At 39.4% G+C, this 22890-nt stretch overlaps 1 protein-coding gene across 1 annotated transcript in view; it reads right to left on the bottom strand.

Moving 5' to 3' along the window:
• Window positions 1-2681: 2681 nt before the first annotated feature.
• Window positions 2682-22890, bottom strand: part of rxfp2a (relaxin family peptide receptor 2a) — a gene marked incomplete at both ends in the record, with an annotated part of 32703 nt that continues 12494 nt past the window's right edge. Inside the window, 16 exons of the mRNA XM_079172167.1 lie at window positions 2682-2947; window positions 3102-3320; window positions 5181-5349; window positions 6540-6635; window positions 7689-7834; window positions 9615-9844; window positions 10032-10103; window positions 10212-10283; window positions 12003-12077; window positions 12913-12984; window positions 13737-13808; window positions 13972-14046; window positions 15833-15904; window positions 17056-17127; window positions 17973-18044; window positions 19857-19928. Of these exons, the coding sequence (XP_079028293.1) occupies window positions 2682-2947; window positions 3102-3320; window positions 5181-5349; window positions 6540-6635; window positions 7689-7834; window positions 9615-9844; window positions 10032-10103; window positions 10212-10283; window positions 12003-12077; window positions 12913-12984; window positions 13737-13808; window positions 13972-14046; window positions 15833-15904; window positions 17056-17127; window positions 17973-18044; window positions 19857-19928 (1852 nt within the window). The remainder of the gene's footprint in view (window positions 2948-3101; window positions 3321-5180; window positions 5350-6539; window positions 6636-7688; window positions 7835-9614; window positions 9845-10031; window positions 10104-10211; window positions 10284-12002; window positions 12078-12912; window positions 12985-13736; window positions 13809-13971; window positions 14047-15832; window positions 15905-17055; window positions 17128-17972; window positions 18045-19856; window positions 19929-22890) is intronic.

Below are 22890 nucleotides of genomic sequence, written 5' to 3'. Positions count from 1 at the left end.
GATACAAAGGCAGCTTCACAAGCACATGTAGAGAGGAAATAGGCAGCTTCTCTTTGAGAAGGCATTTGTGCTCATCTCTTTGTTTTAAATATCAATAAAGAGGCTTAGTCACACCTCTAAATAAGAACTTTATCTCATAAGGTATATCTATACTGTAAATCTAATCTAACCTATGTTTCAAAAGTATTCAAATGTATCAAACCAATTACTTACTGATGTTCCTTGATACTTCAGTCATCTATTTAGCAATGTAAACTTACAATTTGCTCATATTCATAACCAACTATAACTCTGATTAGGTTTCGGTATAGCTCATGGGAAATGTAGTGTTGAGTGACATTAAAAATAATGAGTTTTATCTGGAGTGAAATGACAGTTAACTTATTTCTGTCCTCAACAGTAGATTTTACATTTAGTTTGGAATATGAATAGAAAACTCTGCTATCGTGTTTAAGCTTTGCAGATGAAAAGGACGGGGAAGTGGGTCAGTGCTTCAGCTCTCTATTGGTTGCATTCATGGAGCTTTATAATTTTAGAACAGAACTGCTTGCTCAGCACATCTCATTTCGAACATTGTGTGTGTGTGCATGCTTGTGTTTCATTTGCCAGCTTGTTCCATTTTCGCGGTGTTCCTTTTAGGTGACATGTAGCATTAAAAGGTCACACAAAAACGCTTTTAATGTTTTAATGTACTTCAAGTTTATTTTCTTTTTTTTAATTAATTCAGTCAAAGGGCGATCTCTGTGTGGAATCCAATAAACAGGAAATCACCAACCTGACTCCAACAGACACAATACATAACATATGAGAAGGTAGTCTCCTGTACCAAATATTATACAACAAATATAAACCTGCACAGCGTAATATGACAGTCCTCATTTCATGAGAGTGGGTTCCACTGCTTGGCATACTACTATAGAAATCTGTACACCTGTATAACATTCCTCGTCTTGTTCCTCGTTCACCATCATCTGGTTGTTGATTTTCATTTACTCAAAGCAAGGCAGCAAAAATAAAAGTATATTGCACAGTTTATCAGTATAAAAAGTATAAATAGAGACATGAACTTATGTCCAGGTGACGTCTCACAAGCCCATGACAACAAATCTGAATTGAGCAAAGTTCTCATGTATGGATTAGTGAGTTACGTAGCATGCTCTCACCAAGCGTTTTAATCCAGTTCAGGTCAGTCACGCAATCAGGGGGACTGAACAATAAAAGTATCAGGATGCTGCAGCATATTGGTTCAGGTTTACAATTTGAAGCACATAGTGTACTGCATTTTAAGCATCTTTGTATTTTATTGTGCGTGAGTTGTGTCCTTAATACGGTTAAAATTTAATTGTACATGCAGATGGATTGCACAACATGTCACGTAACAAAGCCAGGAAAAAAAATAATCGCATCACACTCATTACATCAGAAACACATACAAAAAAATATGGCAAATATGGGCATCAGTTTACATTCAGTGGGGAACCAGGAAGCTGCTGCTACACATAGCTGATGCACGACATTCACTGATCGTCGGTTAAGTCTCTCTCGCTCATGTTTCGCTCACATTGCCTGGTTTCTCTCAAATAGTTATGTGCCTTGTACAAATTCACATTGGCAAATACATTTTGACATAATTCAAATGCAGAATTCCAGTTTATATAGTCATTGTCAAAACACTCATGAAGGGTAAAATGATGTCTTTGTTATTAGTAATATCAAGATTTGTGATTCAAATGAGAATTGAATGTGCCATTGAATATTTCATTTGCAGATCTGTTTCATGAATTAAATATAATTTGAGGAATATATATAAAAAAATTTCGCATGCAATACTGTATATCAAGAAAGCTAATAAAGTTGGCAATAAAGCCAACAATTGATGGCGCAAGAGACATTAACAGAAAGAAATATGAAGACAACAAAAGACAGAGAGAGGAAGCAGAGCATAATAAATGATTATTATCATTGATTATTTGGATAGCAGACCTTTAATTATCTTACTAATTTGAATCTTAATTGTTTCATAGAAGATATTAAAATGCCATGTGTTTTTAAAATGTGAGCTGGATTTCGGCATTTGAATTTCAAACATGTAATAGTTTTTGTGGACATTAATTGAAAATAAATACAACCGCTGATTTGCAATTTTATTTGTATTATGACAGCATAATAATTCCATAAACCATGTTTGAGTTTATGCAGTCCCAGACTCTTTCCTTGTTTTCGTTTGGACTGAAACCATTTGTCCTTGAACCTATTCCTCAGCTCAGCGTCTGATGAGTGTTACATCTGTGACTCTACCTCGATAATCTGACCAAGGGGTCGGTCACTAAAGTACATGTATTCTAGAAAAGTACTATGAGCACTTTTCTTGCTTGATTTAAGACATTTTAATTCCATCCTGATGGTCCTCAGAGTGGTCGTGAGATGTATCTGTTTCTATTTATCCTCTCATCCATCTTCTTAGTTATTCCTATCGTCGCTGAACCCCAAAGTGCTGTTCCAGCGTGTATAAAGTGTATTTTTTAACAAATGTGGAGCACGTCAGAGCCTGTGATTGTTAATCTTGTTCCGCCATTTTCATTAAAGCAGCGCTACTTCCCTGTAGGAGTGTAAAGATAAAACCAGCAAGAGGCCCCTTAACCAGCAAGTTTACAAAGCGGCCGGAAAGTCCCTGCCTGGCCTCAGGCGTTGCGAAGATCTGCGCCGGTCAGTGACAACTGCTGAAGATAGGCTGGTGGCTGGTAACATGGAGGCCGCGGTGTCTCCATGAAGATTGTCGAGGAGGTGAGGCTTTTGCGGTCTTTTTTCGAGATGTGTCTTCTCTGCCAACGACAGAGTAAGACTTCCACCTGCTCTCTGAAGAAGCTGGTGGTCAAGGTGTACAGGATGGGGTTCAAGGCGCTGTTGATGGGAAGGATTAAGATGACTATCCAGCTAGAGATGGTGCCTAAAGAAAAACAGGAGCAAAGTGGTCCACATTTTAAAGCAGTAAGTGCCTGCGGATGTTTTTTACTAGGCTATTCCATAAGTAAAGGGTTCAAACAGTAGATCACTGATGTGTGGCAGCTGTTAAAGTAATGCAACACAGAATCATTTCTCACCAGGTATCTCCACCTCCAATAGTGAGAGGATTTTCACCAAAAATATCGGAATCCAGCAGAGGGCATCAGAGAACACGATGAAGAAAAATCTGTTGGCCACAGCGACATCTGTGGGCAGTCTGCTCTTCATGTCTGTGGCATTGATGCCAGTATTATAGATGGAGTAGAACATGCTGGAGTAGGAGAGGGCAATCACCAGGAATGCCACCAGGTTTAGACCTAAAGAAATGCACATGCTATTCACACACATAAACGCAGTGGGGGATATTCACATCCTTTACTCTAGTAAAAGTACCAATATATTAATGTAAAAGTCATTACAAGTAAAACGTCCTGTATTCAAAATCCTGCTTAACTAAAAGCACAAATACTATTATAAAAATATACTTAAGTACACATTCTGCACAAACTAAAGACCCGTCCACTGATAGATTAGGATACATTACACTATTCAATTGTTAAATACTGATGCATCAATGATTGCGCAACATTTGAATGTTGTAGCTGGCCGAGGTCGAGCCAGTTTTGATGACATCATACCAGTTAGATAGTTTAGTTCTATGGTTCCCAACCTAAAGGTAGAGCCCGCTGCGGATGTGAGATTATTTTATGTTTCAGGGAAAGAAAAAGAAACATCTGCTTCACATCTTTGTATTGGTTTTTGGACATTTTTCTAATCTTACCTTATTTTGTGACATAAATTGTAAATTGGATAATTGTACTCCTTTTGGGCCTCAAGCAATTGTATAAATGAAACCATCTGAGAAATTTCCAGGATGTATTACGAGAACTGGACACAGCGTTGGAGGCAGCTCCCTGTTCATTCCTGTGAAAACTGCTTATTGACGCAAAAAAAGTTCAACTTCAAGTTCAACAAGTATATAATTCAGAGGAACCTTCTGTATTATGGGGCCCCGAGGAAGCGCACAGGCATTTCCTAAAGCCCCGCTTCCCATCCCTCGGTCTAGCCCGTAGAGTGTAGCCTCGTTCTCAGGCTCATTCACATGAACGGAGGAAGGCCTAATGATTTAAGATCTGCTCATAATGGGAAGTTTACCAAAAAATTATTCTCCGCTGAGGTACAGAAGCCTCTTGATCAATGCAAGTCTATGGGGAAAAGTGTCTTTGTATAAAACTGAAATACTGAAACAAAATAGCAGAAAAAGAAGTAAAGTCGCGTTAATCTGCTTAGATACTCCGCACCACTGCATACATGTACATTTTTTCCACCCACAGATTTGTATGTGCATGTACACACACACACACACACACACACACACACAGACACACACACACACACACACACACACACACACACACAGAAAGAAAAGCCAGCGACGATAAACAGGAAATTATGGCACCTCATGAATTAATTCACATGATTCTTATTTAACAACCCAGTGATGCAAATGCTGGCCCCCTTTCGGAGAAAAATGTCTCCCGAAATGAATTTAGCACTGTTGCCAGACTTCCGCTGGTCCTCAGTGAGAACATTGAGAAATAAGAGCCCAGACTAATCATGCATTGCTGATGGAGCGCTGGTGTTTGCTGAATAATAGCCAAATCTAACATGCAATGCTGTTCCCTGTTCTGTTAGTTGGTTGGCACACAGCGACATTCTCTTAAATTGCTCCAATGTGTTCTCTATATTTTCTGTTAACAGAAAATATGGACAATGTCAAATCCACATGCACCATCTGCTCTGACACAGGATCTGAATTATTAATCCCACTTGGCCATAAATGGGAGGTGTGCGATGATTGTTTATTATTGACGCAATGTTCTTCTAATGCTTTTTTATGAGATCAGAATGCTCTTGATACTGTCAAGATGAAAAAAATAAAGATGCATCATATTCAGCCATGCATCCTTACAAAATAATAACAATATAGAAAAGTTTTAGTTTCATCTTTGGGGCAAGAATGTTTCATTAGTTTTTATTGGTTTGTCAAAGACTATACCGGTTTGTGCCAAACAACCTACCAAGAATTGAATTCATTGCTAAAATCAGCATTCACTGTATAATGAGTTTACATGAGAAAAATAAAGAGAAAATATATTTTTTTTCCTTCAATTTACCCAGAAATATCCCTGTTGAATATCCTTTGGCGGTAGGTTTTTCTTGCCTGTCAGAGTGCAGGGGAAAGCAGACCCCATTACGTCCATAGTAGTTTCCAAACACATCCTCATTCATCAGGGGCACAGCAGCAATAATGAACCCCAGTAGCCAGATAGAGGCTAGCACCACCTTGCAGCGGGACGACAAACATGCTGTTAGGATTTCACTTCAAAGACCACAATTAAAAAGGATTTAAGAGCATTACTAGCAAATGGATACAGTCACATTAGGCTGAAAATGCTCTGCTCTTTGAGGGAGCCCTCAAAGAATCCCCCAAAACAAACACACATGATATCGATCTTAGATAAATTGGCAATAACGAAAATGTAGCACATAAAGAGGAGGCTGGGGTGGTGGAGCTGCAGCAGCAAAAGGCTTTAGCACGAGTATATCAGCAGAGTAATGGTGAGAGGTGTTTCAATGGCAACGCTGTGTTTCTAGTCAGCCGCTGGCTACACAGCTGTGAGTGAGGCAGTGGTTGAGAAGCATCAATGAAAAAGCTGTATGACTATTCTGTTGTTTTTATTTGCTTTACCATTTTGATATTTGGATTTGTAATCTTTATGTGGCTATTGTGTTTTTCAACACAACATTTGAAGAAGTTCAGCTGAACTTCGGTGAACCTAGAAAGTACTCTAGAATTACTTGTCTACTCCCTGAACAGGAGAAAGTGTCAAAAAGAATCTTCTTTAATCTTTTAAGAATTCCCTAAAGTCTCAAATTAAAGCTGCCGTTGTGAACCCGCTGTGACCCAAAGCTGAAAGGCTACACCTCCTCGCGTTGAACATGCGTTCCCGGAGCTCTACTTGGCTGCTCTGCCAATTGTTCTGCTCTGCCGTATGATTAGTATATTTCCAAACGTAGCTACAGCAAAAGGAAATGTTCCACACTAAGTGCACTGGCTGAGGACAAAGCAGAATAATAACAATAATACTTTTATTCGTATCGCACTTGTCAAGCTGGGAGCACAAAGTGCTTTCCTTAGACAGCAGATCATTACCCACACACAATACCAAGAAATAAAAACATAAAAGCAAACAATTAAAAGACTGTATAAAATACATTTGCAGATGAATCATCCCAAAGCATATAAAGTAGGACAGGTGAAACTATTAAAATAAACTTAAAATCAAGGAGTTACACAACAGAGCTATATTTAAAAATAAATAAAATGAATAGCGCAACACAACAGCTCAGTCTTTTAAAACAAGAAGCTGATACAGGAAGGCAAATCCAATGATTATTATACACACTACACTGTGAAATGTTAAGACACTCAGCAGTCCTTATTTCAGTATTAGTATTATAAAGTAGCTCACCACAGTTTGAAGTTTGCCCGGGCGCAGGTTGCTGAAGGGGAAGACGATGACCAGGAACTTCTCCAGAGTCAGGTAGGTCAGGAGGAGAACAGACACCTGAGGGAAAACATTCACTTTAAACCTCAAAGGATTTAACGCATAAACCACTTGCAGTAACATTTCTGATGACCATTTTCCAAAGAATACCATAAACTTGTAGACTGACTTGAAGAATGCTTAAAACACGCTTCAGATTAACATTAATAACTTAATTAATAACATAAATCTGCTTTATTGTTGTCACACACGTGTGCTGATGCGGTTTGGAGCAACGGCTTATTGAAAACTCTGTTCGTGCGTTCAAGTGCTAGTCAGCTACTGAAAGCAATTTCTTCATTGCAAAATTAACTATAAACAACCTTCATGTTTGTTTACTGACCATGTTTTTTAATTTTCCAACAACTTTACTTGTGAATTCCAATCTCATTTAGCAGTTATGTGTAGTTTACATGATTTACAGTCAATATGGGCGATGATATGCGAAACCATTGGTACGGTTCATTAACCCCTGCTCAGTAGAATCATGTTTTGACAGTGAGGTAGTCCACTGTTTTCTGTTCACAAATATCCTCAACACTCTGCACAACATCAGAAGTCAGTTAAGGATGCACCGATCCAATCAGATATCAACCAAACGGGAACAATCCACATTAAAAGGTGCCTTGTTTCGGTGTTTCTTACCAAAACACTGTGTGTCCTTAAAGTCCTTCCACAGAAAACATTTGCAATCACGTGATCCACATTCCTACCGTTGGTTTCACAAAATCAAATTGCCCCTCGGAAAAACTATAATCAGAGTCTACATGCAGTGGCTGGATGCTGATAAAATGCTGTAGCAGCAACGGCAGTGGCTGGAATGGGATCAGTGCAAAAGCAGCATCAGCAGAAGAAGAGTAAGTAAGTGCAATCGACAGCTTGAAAATAATATAGATACTGTATATATATATATATATATATATATATATATATATCTATATATATATACGTATATATGTATATATTTCTTGGATATGTATTGTGGTGAATACATGTCACATGTTGAGTATACTTAAATGTCACAGGTTCACCTTCACGCAGCAGATTAGCGTGTGTGTATCCAGAACAAGTTACCTCTGAGGAGAGCATGGCCAGGAATCCAATAGTCCGACACTCAACGCTCTCCATCCAGAACAGGGCGTTACGATTGTACTGCCCGCGGAATTTCATATCAAACACTCCAATGAAGAACAGGTACACACCCATGAGGCAGTCTGCACCTGAACGATAGGAGATGATGACAAAAGTCCATTTACAGAGGTGCTCTGCGTGGGTTTGTTAGAGGAGTCCATCTGTCAGCTGCTGGCAGTGCAGACCCAACGTTTCTCACTAAAATACATTATTTCTACCCTCCGGGGCAGGCAAGAGTAATCACTCACTCATGAGGTGAGTTACTGGGTTCATTAAAACTCTGTGACTCAATGCTTCAACCGCTTTTTAAACACAACGTGGATGAAAATAAGGATTTAAGGAAATAGGGATAACAAGAATAAACATGTCATGTCCTTTTTTTCAGCAAAGAGAGGGAGAGTCAGAGTGATGGGGGTACAAGTAGAACTGACTGAGAGTACAAAAGCTGTATATAGGGAGCAGTGGGCTGCCCATGACAGGCACCCAGGGAGCCGTTAGGGGTTCAGTGTCTTGCTCAGGGACACTTCGACAAAGGACACGTCCCAGCCAAGGATCGAACCGGTTACCAGACAACCCTCTTAGCCTAGTGAGCCACGGTCGCCCCTAAACTTAAGATATTAAAAATGAAACTGAAATTGACATTACTTATGGTTCTTGTACAGCAGTGGGCAGACATAAGCAAGCCTGAAGATATTTGCATTTACTGTAAGATCCTTCTGTGTTTGGTTAGACGTTACCTCCCTCAACCTTTATTACAAGGTGCGTTTATGAGGCTTTTTCAAATGTTTATGATGCTGTAGGTGAGGTGTGGGTTAGCTGTATATATAAAACAGCTAACCCACACCTTCCTCTCTGCATTTCATTTTACACTTCTCTATAAAACCAAGAGGATTCACTGTGACAATAAATGTCTCTGGATAAAAGGACTCTGAAAGAAAAGGAAGCCGTAACTATGAAGATCAAGATCACTGCCTTCATCTCAAAGAACCTAATAATGATAATACTGCTCACAAAATACTGCCTCACAAAGGCTCCTATCTCGTGGAAATGGTCCTCTCTGAGACTTGATATACATGTAAGATTTCACAGGATCTTGATCACATGTAGAATTGAATTCACTGTGTTGATTCAGGATGCTCGACAGACATTATTACATATTAAATCTTGCCCGAGAAACAGCTGATTGATTTGCCTTGATTTACTGCACTCTGACGAGCTCACTCTGCTGCCTTGTGTGACAAACCATGTGTGCAGTAGTGTGACCACTGCTTACAAAGTCAGGCTAGATATCCTCAAGTCACCTATTCCCTTTGTCCAGGCCGGATTATTGCAATATTACAGTAATGCCAGGAAGCTGCTGGGCAAAGTTTTTAATTACATACAAACATGTGGATAATCTTGCACCAAGGCTGGATAACAGGACTTTTATTCCCCTATAAACTCCATTAGAGCCCGACTACTGTTTTAGCGACTTCAGGCTGAAGTCGAACCTAGTTCATGACTCTAGAACAGCTTTCCCTTAAATATTAAAGTATTTGCCTCCAGACCTGATTAACAGTTTGAACTGCGATTATGTTTTCATCATTTGCTGGATAAAATAAAAGATTAGAGATGTGAGCAGTGATTCAGATGACTGGATCCAGGCTACTTGACTCCATCACGTTTTTCTCAAGAACAGGTTCACTTTTATAGATTTCTTTTAGTTTCATCCCTGTGATTTTTTAAATCCACATCTACCTTTTACTTTTTTACCACTGTTAGGATAAAGTTTACCTCCACCCTTACATATACAGCCGTATTCTACATTTCTATTTGTATTTCTGCATTTGCACATAGTATACCTGAATGGACAATGGTGTGGTTACTCACAGCAGAGGACCTTGATGCAAGCAGCATGCAGGTTGTTCTCTGCTCGTATCAGCGACCTCATGCCGATGACAAAGAGGTTACCGAAGCAGGTAATGAAGGCCATGACCCAGACGGACACCCGCAGCACCATGTTAGCCAGCAGGTCCTCAAAGGAGGAGATGCCATCTGTGTTGGGCTTACAGGACCTGACATGAGGCGCATAGGAGCAGTACTGGAATGTCTTAAAGTAGCTGGCAGAGAGAAGGAGCCAAGAAAAATAGAAGGTGGCAGCAGAAGAAAGGAGTGAGAGAGAGACAGAGTTAGACAAGCAATGACACATGAAAGGGGAAAAAAATGATTGAGATACATCATGTTGTGTTTTTCGGTGGTGACAGAATACATGTAAGGATTGTGATACTTGTGTAAGATGGTACGCACATGTGGGAAAGGTTCTTCATGGGCAGGAACATCTTAGTCTGAACATCTGGGATCTCTATCCCCTCCAGCGCCCTTCAAAACAACAGAGAATAAGAGAATATCTCAGCACTGAACAGAAAGCCGCAAAAGGTTTCTGTGTGTGTTGTTTGTTTGTGTGTGGGTGTGTCTGTGTGTGCTCACAGAGACTGAAGATGTGTCAGGTGACTGAAGTGGCTGGGGTGAATCCGGAGAAGGGGATTGTGGGAAATATTTCTGAAACAAGAAACAGATTGTGATGAAGTCAGTGAAGCCTGCCTGGGTAATATGTAACGTGTGGCTGAAAGATCCAGATGTCCTTCGTCTTTTCTGAGTATAACAGGCAATCCTGCTCCACACTGCATACAGAATGCATTACGTATTTAGACACATAAATTACACTATGGAGTTATACCTGTAATATTAAGCTACAATGAAAATACCAAGTACTTCCATTCTTTTTGCACTTAGAGTACAACAACCTTTCTGTTATATTGTTTGCAATAAGGCATTGCTGCATCTGTTTCTGTGCATTTCATGTCCCGTCTCTTCCTCGTGTTTCTAAAGTAATTCACACCTGACTATTTTTGAACTGAGAGCATTTGTGCTTCATTGTTACACAGTGCATGCACGGCAATAGAAAACCGCAAGGCTTTTAATCAGGGTTTGTCTGTGTTGGGTTTGACCCTATGGTCACTTTAATCGATGTTTTTTTTCCCCCCAGTTTGGTCACAGATGAAAGACAAGGACAAATCTTTTTTTTTTATAGATAAGGTGTGATTAAATGGCCCTTTGCAAGAAAATATGAACATGCTATTGTTGTCAGGAATGTGGCTTTAGAGACCACAAACTTCTGAAGTGCTGCTGGCATAAACATCACGCCAATAATCATTTTAATATGTACACATATCACGACCTTTATCTGAACATTTGGTTCTTCTGGAAATGTTTGCCTTGTGAAAAACATATTCTGTAGATCAAAAGAGCAGATTCAGAAAACCTTGAAATAACGTTTCAAAACGTATAAATAACAGTTCACAAAAAAGACGTGAACATTGAACCGATAAATCACAGCAAACTCTTCCTCGTCCCCCTTCCCCCCGTAGCGCGCTGTGTGTTGGCTGCTGCACCACGGGGGAAGAAGGAGTGATGGCAGCTTGTGAGAAGTTTGTGTGCGCAAGAAAAAAAGTCACATTACGCCAAAGTACAGCTGTTTCTATTGGAATGAAAATATATTTATGAACGTATTCTGGGCATCAGTAGCCTATTACATGACCTGCACTTTTAACTTTGGCATCTATAAAACGTCTGCACTGCCTGCTGATGTTCCTGACGGCGTGGTGTGTATTCACATAATTGATGGCTGCAGGTGTGCTATTTCCCAGGTCCTGGGGAACATGCTGGCTAACTGGTAAGGCTTACACTTCAGCTTTTTCCTGCAGACAACAAGTCAAAAATGTGACGTGATGTGAAACAAGTCTATTCATATTCAAATGTAGAATCCTTGGTGATGTTTTTCCAGACAAGCAAACTTACAAAGTAGAAAGCAGCTAATCAAAGTTGTTTTTGACACATTTCTTGCCCAAAACATGTAAAGGAGGTTGACATTTCCATCACAGACAGCCCATTCAGCCACTTTGTTGTACTGTTTTGAACTACAAGATGCACATCTGCTCTATGTTCTGTATTTCTGTTCATGGCTGCTCATTCCTTTAACCAGTGATGGAAGGAGCATTCAGATCCTTAGCCAATTCTAAATGGGCTTTCAAATGTTTAGCTTTTGCTTTTACAACACCACAAAAACATCTCTGAGTTCCTTCCCTATGGGAGGCATTAACAGTAAGATGAAAACCTTAAATCTAGAGATCTTTAAAGTGTTTTTACATTTAATATGCTTCTATAATCCTCACATAATTACGCACACCTCTCCGCGAAGCCAGACGATCAGGTACTCACAGTTTAAGGAGGGACTTGGAGACGCTCTTAAAGGTGTTTTTTGGCAACTCCCTTATCCTGTTGCTGGACAGATTTCTAGATCCAATGAAGAATAGAAAAATATTAAAGAAAAAAGAAAATGCAAATTCCTTAGTCAAAAGCAAAACGAGAAACATGCAGATATAATTATATTCATTGTTTACTCATTCATTTCCAAACATTTACTGTGGAAAGTATTGACCAAAGCATAGATAATTCATGTTTACAGGAAATTAACCAAAGTTAAAAAACAATTTGAATAACTACAGTAGCAGAGGATCAAATTAATGAATACTAACCAGTGAAAATCATTTCAGTATTTCTTTCCAAAACGTTGTTTCGCAAGGATTAATTAATTATGGAATCTCCATCCATTACCTTAATAACACCCATACCCAGTTTTTATAGACCTTTATGTGAATTTCTGCCATTGCTGTAAAATGTATTTTAAGTTGTTTTTTTCAATCTAAACCATGTATTGGGTTTGCATATTTTGCAATTCTGTGATGTTATATTTCTCCTTTTATGGTTAATTAATCTTTATTGTTACAGGCTCTAAATCCTAACATTTAATCATCCAAAACAATTTCAGCTATTTATTACATTTTTTTATTTTTTATTAAAAATGTAATAAATATCTGACATTTTTTTTGATGATTGGGTCTTTTCAAAGAAATGTGTACAGCTGATGAAGATCTGCTGATGGGAAATTAATTACATTTGAGAAAAAATATATATCTATTAGCAATAAGAAACTCCATCACCACATTCAAAGAGTCTCAAAAATACATTACAATTCCTAATGAAACCCAACAACTGCTTAAACTAAGCTCTTATTATTATTTAATGTCAACATTACCATAGAGATACAAACACATTGGCTGGTACTCACAGTTCAGTCAGTCTCCACAGAGACTGGAACGTGTTTTCAGGAATACTTGTGATCTGGTTGCCCATCAGTAACCTGAAAAAGACAGAGCTGCTGTCAGAAAATGTGTGCAAATTGTTTTTTCAATCTCATTTGTTGCAGTATCTGGACATTGGGCTCCCAACTATCCCAATGCACCATCTGTTAACAGTCGATGTTGACTCAAACAGCTCTGCCTGGAAAACAAAACAAAAACTGGAGTTTCTGCATTGCGGGAGAGAAAAACTAACTGAAAATAAGAATTCACAGTTCAAATGCAAATGGTTCGACTTGATCATTATTACTCCAATTGATAGTAACACACAGAAGATCCAGCGGACCATACTGCATGTTAAAGAAGAGTTGTTAAAAGTACATTTTTTAAATTTTTTTCGCTTTTCAACTAATTACCTGAATTTAAATTAAAACTCAAACTTTTATTGAAAAGTTGATACTACTTTGAGATATATTTAACTTTGATTATCGTGCGACCATACAGAGGAGTAAAGAATGTTGTATTGAATGAGGCGGAAACTAAGTTTTGTGCGTAAAAACAATATGAAATCGCTAAAACACAATTACTGAATAAATGTCTGGTGTAGTGTGGATTTCTGATGCAGCTACATGCAGGACACCTATTCATGTATGTCAGTGAAACAGATGGGAATGCAGCTAATTTGGAGTTTATATTTTGGGGAACTTCAAAAACTTCAAAAGAAACACGCATATGACTCTACGCTCCAAAAAAAGGAGTGTGTTTCCATCATTTTTGACTTTTATTACGTTCAAAAGTGAAGTGGGATACTCACAGGACTTCAAGCGTCCTGCAGGTCTTCAAGATAGAGTAGTCGAGAGTTTGAATCTGGTTTCCCTCAAGATCCCTGATGGCAGAAAAAAAAAAAGGGTAACTTAACCCTCCTGTAATCTCCTGTGTTTACGTGTGCACATAAGCACAAACACACACATCGGTCTGTACGGTCAATTATTTGGAGCGCAGATATCTACTGAATCACAGACACAAGCACACTGTCACAGCAGACTCACAGCCAGTCCAGGGAAGGCATGTGTTGACAGAAGCTCGGGTGTGGAAGCTGCTGCAGCGAGGTGCCCACCATGGATCTGAAGATGAGAAGGAAAACACGTTATTGCAAATAAGAGATTCAACTCACACACTGCAGGAATTCCCACCGCTGCAGAGCGGAGGTGATGCACGGCTAGAAACAAAACCTTTGTGTGGCTGACCTTCGGCTAAATAGACATCCTGCACTACTCTACTCCGGGTAACTTCAAATATAAATAAATAAATCACTGATATTGAACCATTGTCCTGCAAAAACAGGGCAACACATCAGTAGTGCATACTTAAGCACATTTCATTAATATCATACATACTAGTTGAATGACTATTACTGCAAAATCCAAATGTTTACTGGGCTTTTGAGTTTTCTTTCTGATGAGATGCCTGAACCACCACAGATGGCCCCTTTACCACGCAAAGGAGCAGCAATATTACTCGGAGCTCCCTCCTTATGGCTGAAGTCCTCATCCTATCTCTAAGGCTAAACAGCCAGCCTAATAAGGAAGCTAATTTTGTTATGGGTTATGAATGAGTTTCCCCCTCCAAGTCTTCAAACTCTGCCTCCTCAGGGAGAACGTGCTTGGTTGGATTCAGGAGTTGCTCAAAGTGCTTTTTCCACCGCTCGATAATATCCTCAATCCGACTCCACAGTTCTCCCCGGCTGAACACAGCCTGAGCCAAGCCCCCTCTTGCCTTTCTGAGTCGTCTAATGGTTTGCCAGAACTTCCTTGAGGCCAACCAAAAGTCTTTCTCAATTGTCTCATCAAACTCCTCTCACACCTGGGTTTTTGCTTCAGCGACATTCAAAAACTACATTCAAATATCTTCCACCATTGCTATGCTTCTCATACTTTCCCTCAGGTTTCTCAGTAGCAACTTTTCCCCTTAGTCGCCTAGATCAGTGCCTTTGCCTACGCCTGCCTCACAATGCACCGGACCACAATGTCTATCCCTACGAGTGGAGGGCCCACAGGGCGGCGGCTCCATGTAGACTTTTCCCCATGTGTCAGGATAAGCTCCTCTCCCAGGTCTGGCTCCAGAAGGACCCCGGCTTTCCTTTTCCGGGCAAGGTGCTACAACTCTTTTCTTACAGATATCATGTAGGGTCAGTGCATCACTCTTAGTCTGGCCCCTCTATTGGGCCAACATTGCTGTGGCACTTCAAGGAGCTATTGCCCCCAACAACACAGCTCCCATGGGTCACTGGGGCACACAAAACCATGTTGAGGTGGCGATTCATCGGAGAGGAAGTCATCATGTTACGATGTCTGTTACACTTATTTATCCATCTAGTTTTTTGTATTTAATTATGATGTGTTTTAAACCATTCTGTAAGGCAGAAAAGGCATTACCTGTTGTTTTAATTGTACTAAATATATAATTTGACATGACTTCATTTACTGGTCACGAGGACATTGTAGTCTCTTTGTTTGGCCTAGCTCTCTGGCGCTTGATGCCTTCAGACTCTCTTGCCAGTTCTGCTCCCCTGACAGACCCTCCTACACACAAACCTGGGCTGCATTCAAATTTTGCAGAGTGAAATGACCCAGAAGTATTAAGCAATGATAAAGGCTTGTTGAATTCTGTAAAAGCATTGGACAATCCTTTATGAAAGCAAAGAAGAGAACGCATATTGAGTTCTTCAGCTTAGCAATTACTCTCAAAGAGTAGGCGTTGGTTTTATATACTTGTACATACAAACATGTATATGCACAACTGATATCCAATGCATTTCTCATCTCAGACTCAAATGTTGGAATCACTTTGATATTAGAAGTCAGTCAACACTAAAACATACGATTGTTAAGAGAAAACCATGCAACTCACAGGTACATGAGAGACTGCAGCCCGATGAAAGTGTCCTGGGACAAGCTGCTTAGCGGGTTATGATCCAACATCCTGGCACAAAGAAACATTGTTATTTATTGTTTTCAAAAGAATAACTCAACATTTTGGGAAATACGCTTAATTGCCGTCTTAAGAAGAATTAGACAAGATGATCAATACCACCATGTCTGTACGCTAAATATGCATCCAGCAGGGTTTTACCTTCGAGCATAAAGACAGGAAACAGACAGAGAAATCTTCCTAAATTTGACCAATGAACATGTTGCATCTCGTTAGTGTAATGCAGACTCTAGCTAAACATTTAGCATTTAGATATGACAGTGGTATCAATATAACCCCCAGCAAGACTCGAACTTCCCAAAATGTCAAACTATTTTAAGTATTACAATGTTGCCTGACAATGACACTGTGTACAAATACCACACATGGCCTGTCCCCATACACTCACTGGACTCCTACACTATATCCCAACTATGTGTTTTCTGACAAGTACTTCTTCTCTGGCTGGGCGCTAAGTGTCACTAGATGCACCTCACAAAAATCCTTCGATATCAAGACCTGAACAGGCCTAACAAAGGATGCAATTTAAACTCTGGACCAATGACAAAATAATCCGCTTCCATAAAACTTGGGAGCGTTTCTATTTCCCCTCAACAGCTCTCAGCGCCCACCCACGAGAGATGGTGGGCGCTTCGCCTCAGCATCTGTCTGGACGGCATCATCAGCTGTAACCTCCTGAGGGCAGTGCAGAGCAGTGGCTGTGAGCCAGCCAGTGTGGGCACTGAACATGCACAAACATGCACTAAAAGCACCCGCGGTGGGCTCGGCTATGTGAATCTCCCAGCTAACAAAAATAAATTCAACTCTCCCACAGCTCTCAATACTGCAACCTAGATGATTTCAAGCACGTAGAGAAGATTCGTTTTCAGGACCCTAAACCACTAAAACAAATCTGAAACTAAATTCCAGATGCCTACAAGGATACCCGTGTGTGGGTATATCCACTTTGATAAAATCAGGCAACACAAAACAGAGCATGAGTTCCCCATACACACACATAAAGACTGCCACAACTACAGTGTGTATGAATGTATTGTATATATTACACTAATATAAAACCACAGCGGAGTTGACAACATAAGAACTTCCTCATGTGTAGGTGCGTGTGTGTGTGTGTGTGTGTGTGTGTGTTTATTACTCACAGCCACACTAACTGATGGAGATCCCTGAACACACCAGGACTAAGGGAAGATATCAAGTTTTCGCTGAGAAACCTGAGAGACAGAGTGAGAAGAAGAGAAAGAGTTGGTGATCTTTTAATGTAGTTTCTCTGACTCTCAAATATATAATAATATTTCACGCAAAAATAGTATTCTCTAGTTTCAGTTGGTCAAATGTGAGGATTTGCTGCTTGTCTTTGTCATACATCACAGCAAACGGAATATCTTTGGGTTTTGGTGAGAATAAAACAAGTTGTGTTGACATTTCATAGACTAAACGACTAATTGATTAAGTAGAAAAAATAACCAGGAGATAAATTGATAATTTCAAAATATGTCCAACTCTAGAACACAGTTACATATTACAACATAAAACCTGTAAAACTTCAGTGACAGCTATGCTTTCTGACCTTAATATACTTTTTGAGTAAATCTGAACTACTTGCGATGCCTGGCTTCCTCCTCACATTGGCCTTATTCCTTTCCTTTGTGTGTGCTGTTTCACATTTGCACAGTGTCACAGGAGCCTTTTTCAATTTCGTCAGAATAAAGAACTGCCCAGTGCTCACTGCTCACCCCATGAATTTAAAGTGTTTGAAAGAGTTCAAACAATAACTATTCTTGCCAGAGTTCAGGGTTTCATACATTTTTCACTTTTTAATCGTTCTGTGAAAATCCTTGAATTCCAACCTTTATTTTAAAAAAAATACAACAAACAAAACAAATCAATTTATCATTTCCTGCCCTTTAGTTCTTCATTTGATACCTGATATAAGAGATGCGCTCATCAAAGATACACGTAAAGATAAGGGAAGAAATGTGAACTGGAAGGACAATAAAATCCATGTAGATATTTCAGGAGAGATTACCGTCATTAATGAAGTGAGGAGGGTACTTACAACTTCTTTAAACTGTGCAGGCTGCTGAAAGCATGTTTGGATATGAACTGGAGGCTGTTGTTTTGCAGAAACCTGGGAACAGAGAGACAAAAAAAAATCATCAGAAACCCTGCAGCTCTGACTGTTCATCTCTCTTACGCATGTAATCACCATCCACACTCACATTGACTTCATTAGAATGTAAAAGAGATTAGAGTAAAATCATCATTATCATCTGCTGCACTATCATCCATTTCCCTTTTTACACTTCAGTAAGAATGACATGATAATACTCTCATCGGCATATTCTCCACATCAACTCAAGAGGACAGTCAACTGCAGGGAACAGTCATTTGCTCAGATGCAAATTATGGCCCTTAAAAACACACGAATAACAAGCCAGCAATTACTGACCTTTGGTCCGTGAATATGTTTGTGAAGGTGTGCGTTCCCTACCAATTAGATTCTGCAGGCGAGACCAGCTTTATGAAAGCTATAATTATAAGTCATTAATCATTTTGGTAATACATGCAGGACAGGAGGATATAGAGGTATAGAGGTGCTGGACTGGAGGAAATGCTGTGTGCTTGCCTTGTGCTAACCATTACAATTCTTTAGTCTATTCACGGTTTTGCCATTTCAGTCTCAGAACTAAACAGATAAACTACATAATTTGTTGTTAACCTAATCTTGTTATGGATCTTGAAGAACAACAATGCCAGTTTGCGAGTGTATTACATTATATGGGAAATTAAATCTAATTGTATTCAGCTTGACGGTTATAAAAACGTCAAATGTCCATTATTGCAGCTTTTCAGTATTCATCAGCAATTAAATTAAGGACACCATTCCAAATTCCCAACAAGACTTTAGTTCTTCACCAACAATAACTTCCTCACCAACGTCTTAAACTGTACAGCATATTGTTAGACACTCTGAACCCGCCTCTTATGACACCAGGATCGGAGGATAATTGTTTGCAGTGTGAAGTCACAGTCTGTGATTTTAGCCTGGTAAAGTTGTGTGGGTGAAGTTAAAATGTGAAGTTTAAACTAAGCAGCAAAAAGATTTTTTTTCGTCAGAGGTATTAACTCAACTTGATTTCTAAAGGCTTTGGTATGTAGTTGTGGTAAATAACTATTACGTTGAATGTCTTTATGTCAGTGTGGGTGAGGGTCTTGTTTTGCAGGTGGCCTGCGCTTACTGAAGTATTTGTCATGGTGCTTTATGAGGCTTCCTGTGTTTTCAAAAGTAACATGATGCAACTCACAAACAGCACCAGAGATGATTCAGAGGAAATAATAAAAACTGCATTAGCAAAGAGCTTCTGCTTCTTCTGCTTCAGCTTACGTAACAATCACAATGTGCATTTATGTAAAATCTTTAAATTATTTTTTGAGCAAAACACTAGATAAAACTTAGAGACGCCAGAGAGACGTAACTGACCCTCTGGTTGCCTCATTATTCAGCATTACATTATTTACTAAGGCTTTGTCTCACATAATATTATCAATGCAATATAATACAATGGATTTAATATAATGACACCAGCTTGTCTGGTTCAGTCTGCAGAGACATGCAGTAACTTTTACGACAACAACGTGACCACAAATTATTTTTCAAAAAGTAAAAACGTCAGAAAGAGATTTACTGTGGCGCAGTGAAATCATGTCTTGCACAAAGCATTAATACTATCAACTAGTCAACTAATCATTCATTAATGTTTTATTGTCCGTTGTGAGAATGTTTTATTGACACCTACCATAAAGTCTCCTCTAACACATTCTGAGGACGTAGCCACATTTACGGTGTTTCCACACTAAATGCAGAAACGTATATAATGAGTAAACCAATTCATAAGTATCTATTGTGAGGATGTGGAAAGCAGCATAAAAAACGACTCACAGTTTCTCGAGGGAAGAGTATTCTGAGAAAACAAAATCAGACAACACTCGGATCTCATTGCTCCTCAGCGACCTGTAACAGAAGCCATGACATGCCGCAGTTAGAACAACACAACCAGCTGATTCACACAAACAGAGTGCAGATACACTCCGATGGAGACAGGCAGGTAGTGTCTGAAGCATGAGGATTTATGAACAGTCACATAAAAACATAACCGCTGCCATTTTATCCAGAAATTGCTTTTAAAGAGCTGGCATCGCATTCCCACATAATAGAAGCACCATTAGTTGGAGTAAAGGTTCACTGTAATCTGAAAAGGTTAGTACAAGGACAGGGACATAAAAGTGTCAAGAGCACAAATATATCCACCCGCCCACCCACCCATCCACACACACACACACACACACACACACACACACACACACACACACACACACACACACACACACACACACACACACACACACACACACGGCGCCTGACATCTCAAGAGGAGTTCAGAAAATTATATTAGAATTCAAGTAATCCTTTTTTATTTGAATCCCCAATAGCAATGAACAACAGCAGGTCACACCATTAGTAGCAAAATAGCTTATTTATCCAAAATATAACTTACGTATGCCTTAATTATACACACACCCACACGCAAACACCATTTGATAAACACTAAAACGCATTGGTAATATAATCTAAAGCGCCTTTCATTTGCACAATACAGAAGAGGGCAACACAACTGAGAAACTAAATCAATGCCTATGGAATGGCTCATGAGGACCTAGAAATAAAAATAAATATTATTGTATCTTTATTTAGTTGTGTGGCTGAAGTGTTGAAATGTATTATTCTGACATATAGCTCGGTGGTGAACCAGACGTTGTTTTAAACGTATTAAGCAGGAAAGATGCTAAAGGCAGAGAAGATAGAATATGCTGGAAATGGGGAAACATTTTTAATAGGACTACAAATATATTTAGAATGGTTTACAACCTTGTAAAGGTCATGATCCTCATCTCTCCATCTACTGAATTCCCAGGTGGTGAAATCATCTCATTTCAGCTGCCAGACTGAGTTCAGGCAAATGATGCAACAGCTGTCATACACACAACGGTTATATATTATAAAAACAAAGAAGAACTTTTTTGGACGCCATGGCGTCTCAATTACTAATGAGATTTGAATGTATCATAGATATCAACACCTAAACCACACAAGGTTAAGCAGGTTTTGTGGAGCCGAAATGAAGAAATCGAGCCCACTTTAACAATAAGACAATAACAATTCATCACTGTCATCATCATGCACAAATGCTGAAACAGTTGACCTATTGAAGGGGCACTCCAGCAATGTTATATTGCACTGTTGGGAGACTTGTGATTCTAAATTGATTCTGACTTTTTAAAATTGATCCTCTCCAAGCTCAAGCGTGACGCCTCGCTGGCTGTCAGAGTAGACAAAGCCTCTCCAGAGACACGGCTAAATTGATTTGGATGTGAAAAAGATGTGAAGTGACGGCAATACTTTACAAAGTGCTTCATGTTCCCATCCACTGAGAACAAATGGCAGTTAGACTAAAATATATCGCTCACCAACTAAGAAAAAGCTGAATAAGGGCACATCTTAAGGGTAAGAAAAAAGGGAATCTACGGGAATAAGATTAAGCATCAAACAAATAAATGTTAATTAAACAGAAGGTAAACACAAGTTATGTGCTCAGCATGTGAGAAACTAACACATACATCTAATGTGTATAAGTACATCTGATTTAATCTTGCTGGGCAGTTGGTTCCACTATGTGTGTGCAATCATGGCAAAAGGACTTTCTGTGTTTGGATGTCAGATAATCAAGTAGTGGGCTTTGTCACAGTTCAATCTAAAATCATAATTGAAGCTATAGGCTAGAATGTGGCTTAAAAGTTAAACCGTGGAACTGATTCTGTATCTACTGGAGCTTGGCAACTGATTGCTGGCCAGGGCGAGAAAAGTGGAAGCATCTTTTATAAGAATATAAAAACTGCCCGTAGAAAAGCAAAGAAAAAACATGTAAAATGAACCTGTTTCTTACAATCCCAGACAAAATAAAACTGAGGAGATATCGCTTTGAGGGAATAGGTCGTCATGATTAAGCTTTGAGAGGCATATTAATGAGAACAAGCAAATGTGAACAATAGCAAAATCTTAGAAACAAACTGAAATATCACACAAAGGTTAAAAAGAAAGAACAAAACTCAATGCCCCAGAACATCCTGATATTAGCTTGTGATTGTCGATCAGTTACAACGTCGACTCTAGACGACCACAACAAGTCTGCAGTGAAAGGAGCAGCTCCTGCCTATCTCCAGGCCCTACACCCCCGCCCGGGCGATTGATTGCCTCGTCGCTCAGAGGTCCCTGCGGTCACGGCTTTTTGCTGTCCTGGCCCCACAATGGTGGAATGAACTTCCCACTGACGTCAGGACAGCGGAGTCGCTGCCCATCTTACGGCGCAGGTTGAAAACTCACCTCTTCAAGAAGTGCTACCCTGAGCCTTCCTCTTAGCACTTATTGTATTCATACTAGTTTGTCGCGCTTGTTTTCGTTTGCTTCTGCACTGTACTTTGGCTCTGGGTTATGTTCTTAGATGCTTGTTTGGGAAAGGAGATGTACTAGTAGTTCTCTTGAATACCGATGTTGAATACACTTATTGTAAGTCGCTTTGGATAAAAGCGTCTGCTAAATGACTGTAATGTAATGTAATGTAATGTCTGGAGAGTTTGTTAGTGAGCTCTGGCAGTACAGGCTGATTAATCAGTACAGAGGGATACAGGACACACTGTTCGGCTACTTTCTAAGAACCCAAATTGAAAAGGAATGAATTATTCAATGAAGCAGTCGGGCCTCAAATTAAAACGAGTTTTCAGATGCAGAAAAGCTGAGACTGAGATGAATGTGGGGACACTGCAGTATATGAACATGTCAAAAATAAAATGTATCCACTCATCCGTCTCTGTGACTCTACAAGTGGGTGTAGATAATGATTGATTGATGGCTGCATATA

This window comes from Pholis gunnellus (genome assembly GCF_910591455.1).
Source record: "Pholis gunnellus genome assembly, chromosome: 13".
Lineage (NCBI taxonomy): Eukaryota > Metazoa > Chordata > Actinopteri > Perciformes > Pholidae > Pholis > Pholis gunnellus.
This window is presented reverse-complemented; position numbering and strand designations above follow the sequence as displayed.